The 17,020-nt window shown below is 55.1% G+C and overlaps 7 protein-coding genes across 7 annotated transcripts; 3 read left to right on the top strand and 4 right to left on the bottom strand.

Annotated features, from left to right (window-relative positions):
• Positions 1–943: 943 nt before the first annotated feature.
• W97_05136 (uncharacterized protein) lies at positions 944–2,581 on the bottom strand (the record flags this gene model as incomplete). The annotated part of the gene is made up of 2 exons (XM_007783021.1): positions 944–2,504; positions 2,571–2,581. 2 exons carry the CDS (start codon positions 2,579–2,581, stop codon positions 944–946), a joined length of 1,572 nt encoding a protein of 523 aa, XP_007781211.1.
• Positions 2,582–4,460: 1,879 nt separating this feature from the next.
• Positions 4,461–6,755, top strand: W97_05135 (uncharacterized protein; the record flags this gene model as incomplete). Its single annotated transcript, XM_007783020.1, has 1 exon — positions 4,461–6,755. The coding sequence occupies one exon, from the start codon at positions 4,461–4,463 to the stop codon at positions 6,753–6,755; it is 2,295 nt and encodes a 764-aa protein (XP_007781210.1).
• Positions 6,756–7,522: 767 nt separating this feature from the next.
• W97_05134 (uncharacterized protein) lies at positions 7,523–8,215 on the bottom strand (the record flags this gene model as incomplete). Its single annotated transcript, XM_007783019.1, has 1 exon — positions 7,523–8,215. The coding sequence occupies one exon, from the start codon at positions 8,213–8,215 to the stop codon at positions 7,523–7,525; it is 693 nt and encodes a 230-aa protein (XP_007781209.1).
• A 3,150-nt stretch (positions 8,216–11,365) lies between these two features.
• W97_05133 (uncharacterized protein) lies at positions 11,366–11,640 on the bottom strand (the record flags this gene model as incomplete). The annotated part of the gene is made up of 3 exons (XM_007783018.1): positions 11,366–11,462; positions 11,514–11,560; positions 11,617–11,640. 3 exons carry the CDS (start codon positions 11,638–11,640, stop codon positions 11,366–11,368), a joined length of 168 nt encoding a protein of 55 aa, XP_007781208.1.
• A 114-nt stretch (positions 11,641–11,754) lies between these two features.
• W97_05132 (uncharacterized protein) lies at positions 11,755–13,140 on the top strand (the record flags this gene model as incomplete). The annotated part of the gene is made up of 3 exons (XM_007783017.1): positions 11,755–11,789; positions 12,030–12,405; positions 12,475–13,140. 3 exons carry the CDS (start codon positions 11,755–11,757, stop codon positions 13,138–13,140), a joined length of 1,077 nt encoding a protein of 358 aa, XP_007781207.1.
• Positions 13,141–13,629: 489 nt separating this feature from the next.
• W97_05131 (ribosomal protein L28e) lies at positions 13,630–14,244 on the bottom strand (the record flags this gene model as incomplete). Its single annotated transcript, XM_007783016.1, has 3 exons — positions 13,630–13,929; positions 14,011–14,129; positions 14,202–14,244. 3 exons carry the CDS (start codon positions 14,242–14,244, stop codon positions 13,630–13,632), a joined length of 462 nt encoding a protein of 153 aa, XP_007781206.1.
• A 366-nt stretch (positions 14,245–14,610) lies between these two features.
• Positions 14,611–15,075, top strand: W97_05130 (uncharacterized protein; the record flags this gene model as incomplete). Its single annotated transcript, XM_007783015.1, has 2 exons — positions 14,611–14,662; positions 14,747–15,075. The coding sequence occupies 2 exons, from the start codon at positions 14,611–14,613 to the stop codon at positions 15,073–15,075; spliced, it is 381 nt and encodes a 126-aa protein (XP_007781205.1).
• Between the last annotated feature and the right edge of the window lie 1,945 nt (positions 15,076–17,020).

Raw genomic sequence — 17,020 nt, 5'->3', positions numbered from 1 at the left:
TGCATGAATTCACGTACGATACAACATCAGCCGTATGGCCTAAGGGCCAATCGCGGATGCATGGAAGGTGTCGATACATTTGCCATCAACAGTATATGGTAGTCACCACTCCTTGATGCAGAGATCCCCCTCCAAATACCTAACGATTCCAGATCTGATCTTTATGGAGTTGAGACCAACAGGAAGATGGATGAAGTCACGTGTACGTCAGCTGACTCAGTCCCAAAGAGAAAGTTAGCGTTTCTCCTCCATACGGTGGTTGACATATCCTACTGATATCTATCGTTATTAATCTCTTGCCGAAATCTCGCGTAATGCTCGTCGCGTCTCCTCAGGGCATCACGTGGGCGGCAAATTAATCGCAGTACCGTAGTTTGCAAATCGTTTCCATTCCCCTATCATCCCAGCTCGCTAATCTGCTACAAATGCCTGAAACTGGACCCGAAGGCAACAACGACCAAAGCTATCAAAGCCATGTTACTGCCCGCCCCAATGCTCTCGTCATCCCTTGCATGATATACAGAGGGCCAACGCACCGTCACGGCGGTAATTCGGTAAAGAAGAAACCGGACCACTGCAGCAGAGCAGCCCAGGTGTATGAAGAGAACAAGAGGGCAATTCGCATGCATTGATGCCCACGGAGGAACAGAACAGATGCTGGAGATGCATAGCAAGGGACTGAGAACAGATACGGAGATGATAAAACGCCGAGATGAAGAACGCCAAGATGGTTGATACAACCCATGGCATGTCCACCCCGCTGTAGACTACCCGTATAGTGAAAAAACAAAGCATTTGTGTGTGTTGATCTGCTTCTCTCCATTCGCCTGATCCTCTTCTGATGTACGCCATACCATTCGCCCTCGAGCTAATGTGTGTTCTCCACGCTCAAGCGCCAATCCTGCCTTGTCAAATCACCTGGTTCCTAACGCAGAAGCCGACATCATAGATCCACAGTCTTCATCTCCTGCACGCTAGTCCTCGTCTCCTTCTCCTTGCCCTTCTCGTCCCCAGACTGCGCGTTCTCCTTGTTCTTCTCCAGACTGCGCTTCCCCTCCTCGCTGCTCGGCCTAGGCGAATCCAACGCAATCAGTCTCTCCACCTTCCCGTTCGGCGCGCCCTGCAGGTTCCCCGAGAGCCTCTTGATCGGTTCTGGCGCCTCCGCGACCCTCGCCAGAGGGCTCGAGATGTGTGGTCTCGGGCTGTTGGCAGCTGGGCTCTTTCCGAACCTGTTCGGGCTCCGTCCACGCTCCTCCGTCGTTGTGGAGACAGGGCTGCCGTACGGGCTCCCGCTCGCGCTGCCCTGCTGGGAAGACGGGCCGCTGAGACCAGTGTTCAGATGCAGCGGCTGGCCCGGTCGTCTGCTCGGCCCTTTCCGTCCGTACTTCTGGTCACACCGCCAGCGCAGGATCTCAAGATACGGCGGGTCGACGTTCTGTCTCTTGAACTCCTTGAGCTTGAGCTCGCCTGTCTCCTCGTCCACTACCACCTTATCGCTCTGGCTCAAGTCGTCGGCCACGGTGGCCAGGAAAGAGGCCCAGGAGCGCGCGATGACGTATTTGCAGTCGTAGTCGCGGCCGAAGATGATGACCTGGCCCCATTTTCCTGTAGGGCCAGGGGCGAGATCTATGGCGATGCAGTTGCCGCCCCAGTCGCGGGCTAAGGGGATCCAGGACGGGTGAGCATAGGCCTTCTGCACAGCGTTCGGAGGCTGCGAGTCCTGGCGGGAAAGCAGCTCTTGTTGCCAGATTGCCCCTGCTTTCGGCTCGGGTGGAGGAGGGGTAGATGAGGATGAGGCGCCAGCAAAAGCTTTCACGGGTGCCTGCGGCGCGCGGTAGCTGTTGGGTCGGCGGGAGAGGTACTCTTCATTAACTTTGCGCCAGTTGCGCCATTCTTGGACGATCTCTTCGCAATCCAGCAGCATGCAGCCGAAGAGTATGCCCGTGGGCAAGCCGCCGCGCTCTTGGCCATCGTGGACTTGTAATGAGTCGCGCACGTCCATTGGGAGAGTCATATCAAGCTCGTGCTCGAGCTCGTTGACGTCGTTCTGGGTGCAGCCCTCGCAGAGCTGGTCGAAGAGCTCTTCGTAGTTGTCCTCGGCCCAGCGATCGATCCGCTTCCAGCTGTGACTGACTGGCGGTGGAGGCGGGAGGCCATCAGCGAAGTTCTGCATCTGTATCTCGGCGGAGGGGAACTTGTCAAGGGCGTCTTCGCTGTTCAGGCGATTCTGGGACGAGCGCGCGCCCGGGAGGTAGGGCGAGTGAGGCGACATTGGACTCTTGGAGGAGTTCAGAAAGCCATTGGACAGGTCCGAGGGGTCTTGCGGGTAGGGCGAGTTGACGTCTGCGCGAGACTCCATGGCACTCGTTGCGATGGAGGTGAGGGGGGCATGGCGGCTTTGTGGGAGCGGCATGTGCTGGCCGGTGCGGTAGGGGGAGTCGTGGGATGCGTGCCGGTCTTCAGAGGTCATGGTGTGCCAGAAGGACTTCCATGCCGAAGCGAGTCTGCCTGATTGTCAGCGACCGAGCGGATACAGTCCATAGTGATGGGGGAATGAAAGAATCACTCACGATGGTGCCATGGCTGGCACGGAAGCAATTGCGGCAGTCAGGTTGGCGGGTGTCTCGTCTGCCCCGGCGGAGGATGCTCGCTCGCTGTGCCTCTTCGCGATGTGATTGTTGTTCAAAAGGGCGCCAGAAGGCTTGATAGAAGGCCCGTAGTAGGCGGAAGGAAGCTTGTTTCGGACCCTGTTGTGGAAAGGGCGGGTGCGGGTGCAAGTTTATGTGAGCGTAAAGGGGAAAACGTGTGGATCAAGCCGGCGGGCGCGCTTGCTTAGCCCGGCCAATCTATCGCGTAGCTTGTTGTACCGCGCCGCGACGGACGGTCAATTAAGGCTGTTGATGTGAATAGAGGTGCGGTGATTGGGATAGGTTGTGGTTGATCGCAGCGCAGAAGGGCGGGTTCGTGGGTCAAAGAAAGTGGGCCGCATCGGTGTTTTTGTTGTTTCCTGGGCAGATCACTGAACAGTGACGGGCTCACCACCAACCTTGTTCTGAAGGCCGCCGGACTGGGGGACGCCTGCACGACAGCCCCAGATCGCCAGCCGCAACGACAAGTGGATAAAACGGGACCGTGCGAAAGCAGCTGAGTAAGGTAGAGCACAGAGGGCAGTCTGTCAATATAGGGCCTCCGCTCGATACTTGCCTCCCTCCAGCGCGCCTTTGTGCGCTTTCGTCCATTGTCCCTCCCGAAACAATCATGCAGCTGCTGATCGCCCAAGGGCCAGTGGAAACGCTGGTTGCCACCGGTTTCATGTTTACAATGAACTGCACTCCCTATTTGCCCGCAGCAGATCGGTACCTGGATAGGCGCGGCTAAACACCACGCTGCGCGGCGGCGAGCCTACCTATCGCATGCCCGCCCGTTCACAGAGCGGCTTCCACTTGCTCCGGCAAACGAAGCGTGCCCTTCGCCGTCGCTCAGTGGCGAATTCGCCTTAATTAGAACCACAGCATCCAGTTCCGATATCATCCCGTCATGTTGAACAGCAGCTGTGACTGCAGGCTTTCGCTCCTAGCAACGATTTCGCCTCACTCGCTCTCATCAGCGCCAAGGCGGCCCAACTCACTGAATGCGCAATCGACGTGTGGGCCTTAAGTCCCTATCGTTGACCCCCTCACGGTGTTGCGGGGCCGGAGCAGGACGCGCAATGTAAGTTTCTCTTAAGCAGTTAAAAACACAAGGGAAAAAGAAAGGAAAAAGACGAAACACAGTACAAACGCATGCTCTTTTGTTTCCATAGAGGATTAATCTGACTCGCACCTTGATGGACTGGTAAAATCCATGATCAACCTCATTTCACCTCCGTTCTTGATCATCCACAGCGAGCCTCTGCTTTCCCTTCAATCTACGCATCGCCCTTGAGATTTTGTGTTATCCCAATAGCGAGTGTGTATCCGACTCGTTTTCTCCAAGGAAAGGCTTAATGCAGACGGATGAGGTGCAAGTCACGTTACTTACTATCAACCGCAAGGAGACGTGAGTATGCAGCACATCCCTGCGAAGGCCACAACGGCCCGTTGTTGCTACATAGAGTGAAGTATACATTCGCTTAGATGCGTATACCATATGAGAGCGTACATCAGAACAAGAAATACATTTCCGTTTCCGCTGTTCATCTAGTCTTTCCCGTCTTAGCCTCAGCTCGTATCTTTCAGCCCAATTTGCCAAGATGCGGGGGCCCTTGGAACGCTTAAACATAACATCGTTGTCGGTACCACCTCTCTGAAAGCTACATCTGAAGACATATCAGGGCATGAAAGAATATCAGCCTGTAATTCGAGCTGGACCTCTCAGCAGGCTAATCCAGGCTATGTACACATGAGAGTAGAATGCATCTATAACCCCGATTTTGAAGATACTCCCGCACCACTTACCACTTTCTGGAAAGAGCACGAGCAATGTCTCGTCCATTGCCTATCACGCTGCATGGCGCTGTCACGATCCTCTCTCCGAGTGTCCGAGCGACTGGAGTCAATAAGGGAGCTAAAGTAACAATCTATGACGGGGCTGCCGAGGTTGGATCGGGAGTCTCAGAGGTTGACGGGGAGTTCCTCGTTCCACTTGAGACATCATTGCTAGTGGAGCGGCATCTCTTGAAAGGGGTACAGACGACTGCTGGTGGAACAAGCTCTCAAACGGACTACAGTGTAGAAGTTACTGGAGTCGACCTTGAAGCTCCATTCCTTGCTTCCACACTCCATACCTGCATGACCGACATCCTTGTCGACGGGCTTACGCCAGGCGCAACGCTGATCACGACGATCAACGGAGACCGATTTGGGGAATCGACGATCCTGAGCCCACTGAGCTGGTGCGGTATCGACCGTGAGAAGGACATTCCGGCAGATGCCGCTGTCACCATTCACCAAGAAGCTACAATCAATGGAGCCGCCGCAATCGGTCCAAGCCCCAATTGCCCCAAATGCTCAGCGTTCGCTTACCCTTACGACAAGCTTCTGACAGGATTGTTGATGTCTCCAATTGAATGCGACACCAATCGAAGCTTTACGGGTATGGTACCCGGAGCGATAACCGAGATCCAAAACGAAGGCCAATGGGAAATCTGGCTCAACCCAACCAATACGTTCACCGGCTTTAGAGGACTGCCACTAAAGAAGGGTTCTATCCAAATGGTGCAGAAGCTCCCTCGGTGCAAGAGAGACGGTGCCCCTTGGGATGGTGTCGTCAAACCTCTCGATGCTCTACCGGCGCCGATTGTGGTTCATAGCCTCTGTCGTGAGCTCCGGCGTCTTACAGTCTCGCAGCTGTTGCCCACCGGGACGTTGAGCCTGTGGCGTATGATAAATACACATGGAGGTTCAGTAATAGGAGAGCAGATTGGGTACCATCCTTCCTCCTCGACAACTGAGACAGTTGATCTGCCTCCGGATCTGCAGCTCGATGATCCACAAGGCGTTGTTTCGATCTCTGTCCGACAATCGCGTTGCGGTATCCAGAGTCCCGAGACCATCGTACAGGTCGCCTCAGGCTCCAGCGTTGTCGGCCCGCCGAAGTTCACAACAAACCTCTATGAATGTGGGCGCTGGATACCGTTGGCTAACCTCAATCCGGGCTCCAATATTCAAGCCTTTGATTCACGTGGTCCGATCTCCGACCCTTTCTTGGCGCAGAAATCGGTCATGTCGCTCAAGACGTGGAGACGACTCAGACCAGGCCAGCTCTACGTTGTTGAAACGGGCTGCAGGACTGATCACAAGATCGTCATAGACGTGCTGCCCCTTCCAAGTCCGCTGCCTACACCCAAGATCACTGCCCCGCTCCGCCCAGAGTTCCAGTACGTCCGTCTCGAAGGAGTGATCACAGGCGCAAGCGTCTACATCCTGGTTAACGGAGAAGTCCAATCCGCACCTGTAGAGATGGCCGATCCCGCCGTCGGTATCATATGGCTTTGGAATGCCCTCAATGATAAAGATAGAGTCACAGCAGTGCAGATGCTCTGCGAACATGCGTCAACACTAAGGGAGAGCGAGTTTACACAGGCGCTACGGGGAGATCTCAAGTTGGCTGGAATACCATCTCGAGCAGTTCGCGATACGACTGTAACATTCACAGTGACGGCGCGTGACGCAGAAACGGGCCAAGTTTTGCCTACGACAGTTTCCATCAACGGAGTCATTATTGGCTCGGCAGGACAACCCCTTCACTACTCGCCACGGCTCGGCGATACAAACCCTCGTGGTGTTGTCAGCGCCGGACCGGCATACATAGATGCCGAGTTTACCATATCCCTGGATGATCCAATTCGCAACTGGAACCTCAACCTTCGCGCTCAATGGTGTCCGACTACTTTCACGACAAACACCAACTGGACGGTTATTATAGACATCACCGAGCTGAACTGGAACGTTGTCCCAAGATGGAATCCTTCCGCGGCCAGGTCCGTCCGGGTACGCCCTGACAACCCCGCCATACCCACATTCTCTAGCATATCAGTTCTGCTGCCGATCCCCACTGGCTCAGAAAAGAGGATGGATGTGACCGTCTCCGGCAGTACTGATCCACGAGATCCATCAGTGTCGGCTGCTACGGTTCCGGCAGTCACGGCAGTGTATGAGTACACTGGCAATAATAACGGACTGATAAGCTTCACTTTGACTACGCCCTTTGTTTTCGACCCAGTCACTGGAGAACTTGTTTATTGGGTGGTTCCACAGTACGCGGGTGCCTCTTAATGCAGCGGCGATGCTTGCGCATAGTCATGAGAGAGCTCAAGACTGACAATTGTCAAGATATCTGTAACAGACATTGTAGCTGAGATGGCTGTGAAGCTCGCAATAAAGCTAACGCCCAGCAATGAGGCCCACGATTGATGGCACGGCTTGCGAGTGCTGAGTGTCAGTAGATGAAGTACTTTTCTTTCTCTTTATTCTTTTCACAGGCAATTCGACCGCAATCTCTGGTGGCAACCGTGCCTCCTGGAGCTTTCATCCCTATTTCTCTTACAGATCAACAACCTGCGTCTGCCGGAGGAAGATGACTGTACTTTCATCTTTCATCCCGCCTCTTCAGGCGCGTTTGTAGGCAATTCGTTCCTCGTTGCAATACCCGGCATGGTCCAGTGTGCAGGTGCTTCATGGAGCGTGCGTCAGTAGATTTACCGTCAATCCTCCCCTTTTGCTCCGTGCATCAGCTTTCGCAGTCCTCAGGGATTGCCTAGAGATTTCACATGCGAGGTCATAACATATCAGATATTGTGCACAATCGCTGTCAAACCATCCACAAATGTCTGCAGTCATCTAGTTTCATACATCCCCGTTGGTTCTCCATCGGCAGAGAAGCATAGTAGTTCTCTTGTTCAACATCCAAACGGTCCAATCACACGTGATTTCTGCCGCTTCCAATTCGTCAAACCACAACCCACGTTGCGTTCTCATACTTGCCACACGCTGCCGCGCCCACAACGGCACCATTCCCGCAGAGAAAGACACACCCCACACAATCATTGACGCACCGGTGATCCAGCCCTCGGCGTAGCCTCCCCATTTCCATCATCAAACCTATCTGGCAGCCCCCTCGCCACTCTCCGATACCACCACTCGTGTGCATGAGAGGGAGACTCCTCTGGCATAGGATGCCAGCCGATATCCTCACCCTCCAAGAGCTCCCTATCCGAAACCGAACACGGCGTCGAGAACACAGCATCACCCACCCGGCCTGTGATCAGTCCGACCACCGCGTCGTCGTTGCTCAGCGCAAACGGCATGTAGATCAGCATGCAGCTCGCGTCGGGCTGGTCCGTGGGAGGGGGTGGCAAGATGTGGTCGGCATTGATGCCGTAGGTCCGCGCTGCGGCGTGGAGGCGCCGCGTGAGGTGGCGGTTTGAGCACAGGTAGACGGAGATGCGGCGGTTGTATTCGGGAAGCGGGACGAGTGTTGGCGTGCTTGCGGCCGACGGCGGCACTGGCGGGTATGGAGACTGGTAGGGTGATCGGTTCGGTACCTGCCAAGAAGGCCGCGGAGGGACTCCTCCATCTTCTGCTCCGGGGGTCGGTGTGCTGGCGGTTGGCTGAGGTATGGGCGGGTACGGAGACTGGTAGGGCGGTTGGCTGGGTGGTTGCTGAGAAGGCGGCGAAGAGACTTTTTCGCCTTCCTCTTCTAGGATTCCCTCCAATTTTTTGGTGACTCGTTCCATGGACATGTCTCACGTTCTTCTGTGTCAAATGAACTGCTGGATCAGTCTGGCAGCCGAGTGGAGCCGTGGCAGTTTCTATAGCTTGGGACTTGATTTGTTGGCCGTCAGTTCTTTGTTGTTCCGCATTGATTTCAAAAAAAATCAGGCTGCTAGACGCTGGCTTTTGTGAACAAGCACGCGGAAGCCGTTGGTGGCTGTGGGCTTCACATCATGGAAGCGAATGCAAGATTGACCTAGGTTCGGAAGTTTGAGAAGCTCAGTCGCAATCTCCGCAAGAGTGCGCATGACGGGTGTCATCTATGAATAGGCGTCTTTGTCAAGCAACTACTGGTAGCTTCACTATCGCTCCTGAAGAAAGGTCAGTAAATGCTCCTTCTAGAGGCACCTGAGGTTGTCCGAGACTCTGAGTGCGTACCTTCAGTACTTCTCACCTGGCGAGTTTGCAGTTTCTATCACCCGAGCCATGCGGTACTTTCATTGTCATGATATTTTGGCGGGACTTCGCGGTGAACCAATATGTAGGATACAACTCACCCTGCTCCAAGACGATATTCTCAATTCGAGCATCGCGAGTTCCCAAGAGCTGCAATGCCTCTCCGTCCATAACGCCGTGGATATAACACTCCCCAACGAAGCCATAGTGGCTTGAGTCTCAAGGCTTGTCAGCACATATGGCGTCTGGCCGCCAAACAGAATGAAAAGCAGACCCCCGCGTTCCGCGTCCTTTGGTACCAAGCCGATATATCCGCGCTCGGTCATAGCGAACCTCCTGCTTATTGTCGTACCTTTGACATCCATTCCGTCCTTGTAATGCTGAGCGCGCCAGAATCGCTGTACCTACTCCACTCCAGTAAGCGTCGCATCTCCATCCCAGTAACTCGACAGCCACGGCAGTTCCGGTCCACGAGCCACCACTTTCAGGCTCTCACCAAGCGCTCTTCCTACAGCAACGTCCGCTACCAGTGTGCGAAGGTATGCCCTGCATAGCGTTTCATCAGTCGGACGGTAGTGACTGTCCAGGTCATCTGGTGTCCAAGAGGTTTCGACTGAGTGGTTGTGCAGACCGGCGATGTCGGCCTCCTTGAGAGATGCGATCCTGTCGAAACGGAGTCCCGTGACGCGTAAGCTTCTCTCGTAGATAATAGCCTTGATTTGGTCGGAACCGGTGCCAGGACCCAGAAGCGGAGGGGTCCCGCAGGCATGATAGACCTGATCAGATGAATCGCCCTTCTTGGTTCATTCCTTATAGAAGCGAAATATGAAAGCACACGGGTACATCCAGTCGGACACCCAAGGTGGAGGTCAGGTGCTTGTCCTGGATATTCATATCTAAGCCAATCCAGACTGCTATCTGTGCTAAGAAAGTGACGGCAACATCGATATAGACTTGATTGAGCGAGAGTTTGTAATCAACTTTGATATCTCCGGGAAGGAGATCTGTTGCCAGGGCAAGCGCTCGTAGACTTTGTCCCTGCTATCCGTAGCGTCATGTGTGCGGAGGAAGCTGATTACCTCCGACAACCTCATGGAACGCCCACCTACTTGCGGCCATTTCGGAAGTACGTCAGGCTCAATGCGTTGACGATGGAGAGCTTCTCAACCCCCGGTGCAAGCCGCATCTCCATCAGCATCGAGAAGACCATCGCTGTCACGTCGAATGTGAAAGACGCTATGAATTGGTGTCCGCAGAGGAACCCGTGCTGACAGGAGCTGTGGATTCGTCCAAGTATGGTACCACCACGGTCATTTGAACAGCCTTTCCAATGCTTTGCAAGGTCCGATACCGATGGAGTAATCGTTTCTGTTCTCCTTGAAAAGTTGCCGCAATCGGGTCATAGGGTTTCAGGCACCGTTTGGACCGCCAATGATCGCCTTATCGGCCTTGGAAATGCTCCGCAAAGCTGCTATTGCCGTACCACGGATAATCTGTTTCTCTTCGAACCAGTCTCGCATGGCTTTCATCTTGTTCACTGCTACCTCACTGCCATCACCATGAGGCCCAAGTCAACATACCACCCTGGCTGATGTCTCGTAGACAAGCTTCATGCGGACCACCTGCCTGTTCCGCTCTTCAACGTCCAGTTGGTTGATGCATATCGCATCTATCCACAGGCTGAGCGGCTCATCCAACTCGCGGACTTGCAGGAGGAAAGATTCCAGGTTCTCGGTTACTGGAAACTCGTGGCCATGCAGAAGTATTGCGTGCTTTCCCGTAGTTCTTCCCCAGGTGTAGGACAGTGTCCAATATGGCAGGGGGTCAACAACGCTGGTGTGTGCGATCTAACACTGGATTTAGCCCTCCCAGGTAGGAGGCAGATCACTCGGATGGTATCGTCTGACGCTAAAGGTTGATACACGAAGGTCGACATCTCGGCGTCTTGTGCACCGATGGGTTTTGCTATCCAGGAAAACGTGCAACTCGAAGGCGTTGAGTAAGGTAAGCAAGCGGGGTAGGTACAATCAGGCGCGTCTCTTGGCCAAGCTGCTGAGAAGACTTTGATTGAACACTTGAATCTTCGCTTACAATAAAGCTTTAGGGTTGTCATTGAATGGGAAGTGACCAATAGAAATTTTGTTCACACAACTTCGACACGCGGAGGGAGACTCTATCTGCTGCTGTTGCCAATGTTTGCATAATAATGGGGTCGTTTCCGACATGCGACGATGCGTGGCGAGCACCTTCTAAGTCTTCAGACAATGGAATTCGAACTTCTTCGATGACTACCGGCTCTGGGTTTTTATCAGAAACTTCGTTGGGAGGATGACAGGGCTGATCTAATCAGCTGTAGTGTAGACGGCGAAAAAGAACAGAGCGGAAGAGTGATGCATAACAGAACCCGATAGATGTACAGAGAATTCGAAGGACACTATACACGGCCCTCCTCAGCACCGACTCTGCGTACCGGCTTCAAAATTTGTCGGGCTCCTGAGAGGAGGTGGCAATCGACTGTTTGCATCTTCCCATGTTCAATCCCTAGTGATCCACCATGCGTCTGCCCTCTATGCCCGCCTGAGTGTAGTGTACATGTGTTCCGGAAGTTCGACTGCGAATACCGGTCGACGTAAGATTTGGTGTTTCTGAGCTCTGGGTAGCTTTTGCGATCTATGCTAGGGGAGAAAAGAGCCTATAATCCATAAGTAGGGGCCAGTTCAGTCGGTGGGAGTTGCGAGGAGCTCGAACCTGATGAGGGATGGACGGGGGGTGCTTTGAGACCAGCCCAGGTAGAGGATCAGAGGGAGATAGCCACTGTGGTGATGTTAGACGCAGGTTCTCCAGCAGCCGCTGATCAAGCCGTACTAGTGGATGGCAACGCGAGAGACATCGATTATTCGAGCGATGCGCTCCTGCAAAGCTCTGTTAGCTGCCATAATCACTCTGGTAGGATTGCGGGGCGACGAACCTTGGTCTCCTCTGAGAACTGCATTGTGATGGCGATCGAGTTCGCTGGAAGGGACTCTGGAGGGCGAGTGAGTCGGAAGTTAATTGTAGTGGTGATTGCGGTTGATGCTGTAACTTCTCGCGACTTGAGATGCCAGATATGGCACGTGATCTCCAAGACGCGGTCTCGAAAATGTCAGAGCTCCCGAGCCCTTTGCGGATGCTCGACTACCTTATGCATACTCTTCTATACTCCAAAACCTTTACTCTGCACCAACTGGACTGACGAATAGTTGCCTCGCAACCAGAGTAATCACGACAACCTAGGAAGCACCAACACAGCAATTCTCTTCGCTGTGCAACATGTCCGGCGCAAGACACTGGCACGTCTTCCTCATCTTGCACATCAGTATACACGTCCCTAACAGTCTGTAGGGAACAAGACAAGGAAGCCACCGTCTACATCGGCAACCTCGATGAGCGAGTAACGGACCACATGGTGTGGGAGCTGATGCTCCAAGCCGGCCGCATCGCAAATGTCCACCTACCCAAAGACCGCGTCACGCAAACCCACCAAGGCTACGGCTTCGTCGAGTTCAAGACCGAGGAGGATGCGGACTATGCGGCGAAGATCATGAACCAGGTGCGCCTGTACGGCAAACCGATCCGGGTGAACAAGGCGTCAGCAGACAAGCAAAAGACCGTGGAAGTAGGCGCGGAGCTCTTCATCGGCAATCTCGACCCCATGGTAGACGAGAAGACGCTCTTCGACACCTTCAGCCGATTCGGCGGCATCATATCGGCGCCAAAGGTATGCTTCCACCACTGCCCCGTGTCCCTCTCCTCTGTCCCCCATCCACTAACACCCACCACCCCCCAGATCGCCCGCGACGACGCCAACCTCTCCAAAGGCTACGGCTTCGTCTCCTTCTCCAACTTCGAAGCCTCCGACGAAGCCATCGCCAACATGCACGGCCAGTACCTCATGAACAAAGAAATCACAGTCCAATACGCCTACAAAAAGGACGGCAAAGGCGAGCGGCACGGCGACGAAGCGGAGCGCATGCTCGCCGCCCAAGCCCGCAAACACAACGTCCAGCTCGCACCGCAGCCGCTGCCCCCCCAACTCTTCCAAAGCCCCGCGCCCGCCGCGCCGCAGGCCATGCTCAACGGCGACGGCCGCGGCATCAACGGCGCGCCAAATGCGCCTGCAGGCTTCGGACACCATGGCGGGCAGGGATACCAAAGCGTGCCGCCGCCGCGGCCCGTCGCGTCGAATCCGCTGCCGCCTCCACCGTCGGGCCTTCCGGCGCGGCCACCGCCGTCGCAGGCTGGGTACGGAGGGCCGGCGGGCTTTATGCCGCCTGGATTTAATCCTCCGCAGGGACCGGGATTCCCGCCTCCTGGCGCGCCGCCGCCGGGGTTCCCAATGCCAGGTCAGGGGATGCCGGGGATGCCGGCGCCGCCGCCCGGATTTGGGGCGCCGCCTGGGATGCCGCCGGGAATGCCGCCGGGGTTTCAGCAGCAGGCTTATGGGAGGAGATGAGCGAGGTGCAAGGGTCGTGGCGTAATCCTTATACGCGTTGTGGAATGCACGCTCCAAGTCAAGAGCATGGGAGGGCCGTGGACGCGAGACGTTGGATAGATGAATGCATGAAGCCGTCAGCATGTGAGTAGGAACAACTGCTGCTTCGGACAGCGTAGTAATATCCAATGCAGCTTCCAGCGGTCATGGGAGTGCCGGTCAAGCCTGGGAATTACGGCTGCTCGCGGCTGCTCTACGACGCATGTCTCCCAGCGTACTGTCAGGTAGTAGAGTCAATGCAGGAAGCACGGAATGCTAAGCCAGCCACCGCAAGAGGAATGGCGGGATTGATTCAACCCATCGTTCAAGTTGATTTGAACGAGTTGACCTGATTCAATTGATCTTTCACTGGTGTGGATTTTCTCCTTCAGTACGGAGCAATCATAATGCTTCTGATACCATGTCTTCCCACAGCACATCATGCGTTTCCCTCCTCCCTACATCACCCCCTTACTCCGACGACACCTCCTTCTCCTTCCTCGCCTTGGCGCCCCTCGCCTTCGTCACCCGATCCGCCCTAACCGGCCTCTGACTCCTCTTGATCGCGCTGGCCCTCGAGACCGCCTCGGCCCTCAGATCGGCCCTGTATCCATTCTTGACCGTGCTGTTCACGATGCTGCGGTACAGGTTGCGCGCCGGGGTCGTCGCCTTGAAGCTGCTGGTCTGCAGCAGCGAGGCCGGCTTGTTGGCCTTGTCGGCTTTCTTGGTGGTCAGGACGATGGATTTGTCGGACGAGTTGATGCCGATTGCCTGGGGTGGGTGGGGTGTCAGTTGGTGCTGTGGGGGAGGGGCTTGGGATATGGGGAGAGGGAAGGGGGGAAGGGGAAGTACCTTGTCGCTCAGGAATCCATCGTATTTCCGCGAGTGCTTGTTCACGAGGTTGAGCGGGTCGCGCGAGAACTGCACGCCGCCGGCGGATTTGCGCTTGCAGAGGAAGGCGCTCTGGCCGCCTGTGTGTGTTTTTGGTCAGCCTTCTGGCATGATGCTGCATTTTCTGCCGCGGAAATCGAGAGCGGACGTACGGGTGCACTCCCAGATGAGGTCGGACGACATGTTGGAGGCCATTGTGTCTTGTTGCGGCGTTCTGAAGCTGTCTGTCAATATCCCTCTGATGTCGCGAAATGCTCCATCGTGGGCGGAAGCTGTCGGTGTAAAGTGGCGCCGGGCGCCGATGGGCTGCCAAGCCGCGTGACGAATGCTGGGGCTTAGAGCTGACGCGCGGGACCCGAGCCGGATTCGTAAGGGAAAGCCTCAATTGCACCTCCACGGTCTATTTTGATATCATCTTCATGCAACAGCCTCAGTTACTACTGCAGGCTCGATAGCGCACCATTTCAAGAAGTCTTCCACTCACATATCCGCTTCGTCCGTAAATCCTCACTGCAAGCAATCAAAGCCTACGCGCATTCCGGCCCAGCAAGCCTCGTCAACATGAGCTACCTTCTCTATTCCTTCTCACTCGTTGTCTTAGTCTTCGCAACGGGTACGTGCCTAGCCTCCTACCTAGATCCCCCCCGGATGGAGTCTCCCACTCGTCCTTGTCACACACAATACTGACCTCATCCAGCCCTCTACATAACCCGCCAACGCTGGATCTCTCACGTCCCCTCCTTCCCCGGCTCCAACTATGTGTACTCGCGCCTCCCCTCCTCTTTCCGCTCCGACATCGAATCCGGCTTCTCCTCCTCCGCCTTTGACCTTACTGGCAACATCGAGTCCGGCGACAGCCGCGCGGGCTTGGATGAGCGGGGCAAGGAGGAAGTCAGGCGCATCATGAAGACGAGGAGGGTGACCTTCGACGAGGCGAGGAGGATTCTGACCGAGGAGAGGTTCAGCAGGAACGGGATCGGGCCGGACGGGAGGCCGAGGGATCCGAAGTTTGTAAGCTTTTCGTGAAGGGGGTTGACGGGGCAAGGGGAAGAAGTAGTTGGGCGGGACTTTACTCGCCGAACTCCCTTGTGTGCTTGATCTCTGGAGACTGGAGTTGCGGTTCCTTTTGGTATCGATTGACTCAGCAGGGCGTTCTGTGGGAGCTTGATCCTTGCGTTGGGTTTCTTCGGATTTACAAACCCTTAATCTTCATGCTTCCTTTCCACTAAAGTCTTCGCACGTCTCTTGTACGCTTCAAACTGCCTGAGAGAACAATTTCAACCCTGTACCCTCTGCATTGTCTTGCCTAAACGTCTTGCACAGATTCGAAGTGACTGGTCATTCTTCCCACCAGTGATCCCATCTCCGAGTCTTACTTGTGAATCGTACACAGTGTTTGTTTTGTCGGGTACTCTTCCGACAGACCTGCAGCCCGGCGGTGCGCTGCCAGATACCCGTGATGTGGCCTCGAGGACCGGTAAGCTTACGGAACTTCGGTTGCGAGCGATACAGCATCTTGATGTAGGAGTTTCCACTCCAATCTCTACTGGAGTTGCCGTGGGTCTTCTTTTGACAGGTCGTGTTGCTGGTTGTCGACTGCGCTGGGAATCCGAAGCTCCCGGAGGTAGCATGATCAGGTCATTCGATCACGGCCATTACATGTTGACACCCTGGCCTCCTGCAAAGCAGAGATGCATCAGTGCTACGATTGTATCCCTGCCCACGGTAAAAGACCTCAAGAGCGGAACCAGCTTACTGCGTGGCTGCAGTGATCCAAATCTTGACTTGGCTAATTGAAGTACTGTGGACAGCATTTCCCGCAGTCCTGTGTCTGGGCTATCCAAAGATTACGGCAGCACCGAGATCTCTGTGGTCCGTTGCCCGCCACCAGAGAGATCAATACCGAGGGGATTCAATGTGCCAGCGTTGTGGATACGAGCTGTGGAGTGCGAGTGCGCAGAAAACAGGCCGAACAGAACAGATAGTCGTCCGAGACGGTACCAGTTGTGTTATATTGCACCCTCTCATCATCTGAGTCCAGCACTCACAGTCGTCAACACGAAGCCGGTATCCCTCTTCTCAGTCAAGGAACATGTCTTGGTTCTGGACCCTGCATCGTTTTCATCCTCACTGCAGGACGCCGCGCCGCTCAATCCCGCGTCCAGAAGCTCACAACCCCCAGTAACGCGTCCCTCCACGCGCTCCAGCGCGTCCATCCCCTCAGGCATCAAGGCGCCCTCCCCCAACCTCCCAGTCTCTCACGTTGCCCGGCTCCCTTCTCCGGCTCCGTCCCCCGTGCCCGCAGGAGCCAATCATCATCTCCCTTTCTGCCAGAGCAGATTGCTGCCCAACGCAGTCATTCACTAAAACATGAAACCCTGGACCCACCCGCGCTAGTTCAGCCTGCAGGTTGGCTGTGTGACCTCCGATGACCGGGGGGGCGTTTGTGGACAGGGGGCTAGCTGCTTGGCAGGTCTGGGTGTCGGGGGGTCGGAGTGAGGGCTTTTGTGCAGCTGGATTGGGTAGGTGTGGCTGTGCTTGGGGGAGGGAAGAGCGCGTCGAGGTAGAGAAGGGGACGCGTGGTCGGAGCGCGGTTGGGGTGAGGGTTCAGCCTTACGGGACGCGTGTTTAGGTGCTTTGGCGCTCAGGCGGGTCAGGGAGAAGGCGCTGAGGCAAGTGCTTTACTATCGTAGCAATTCTGTTCCAGTTCTGACGGAGCAGCTGTGTTCGTGAAGGAGAAAAAACACTGCTTCGTCTATCTTGATGATTTGTTTACATGAGTTGAGGAAGTCTTTTAGCCCTTAACGCAAGCAGACAGCCATTGTGACAGCCAGAAGGAACATGGACGCAAGGATTGCTTTTGAAGGTATTGCTTCTGCCAGTGTTCACTTTCCTAAGCACCATATTGTGTATACGCTTATGCAGCACAAGAGAAATCGAATGCAATTCCGTCACAGAGGAGAGACAGCGA

The sequence above is a fragment of the Coniosporium apollinis genome (assembly GCF_000281105.1).
Source record: "Coniosporium apollinis CBS 100218 chromosome Unknown supercont1.24, whole genome shotgun sequence".
Classification (NCBI taxonomy): Eukaryota; Fungi; Ascomycota; class Dothideomycetes; genus Coniosporium; species Coniosporium apollinis.
The sequence above is the reverse complement of the archived record's forward strand: the minus strand, read 5'-3'. Positions and strand labels throughout refer to the sequence as shown.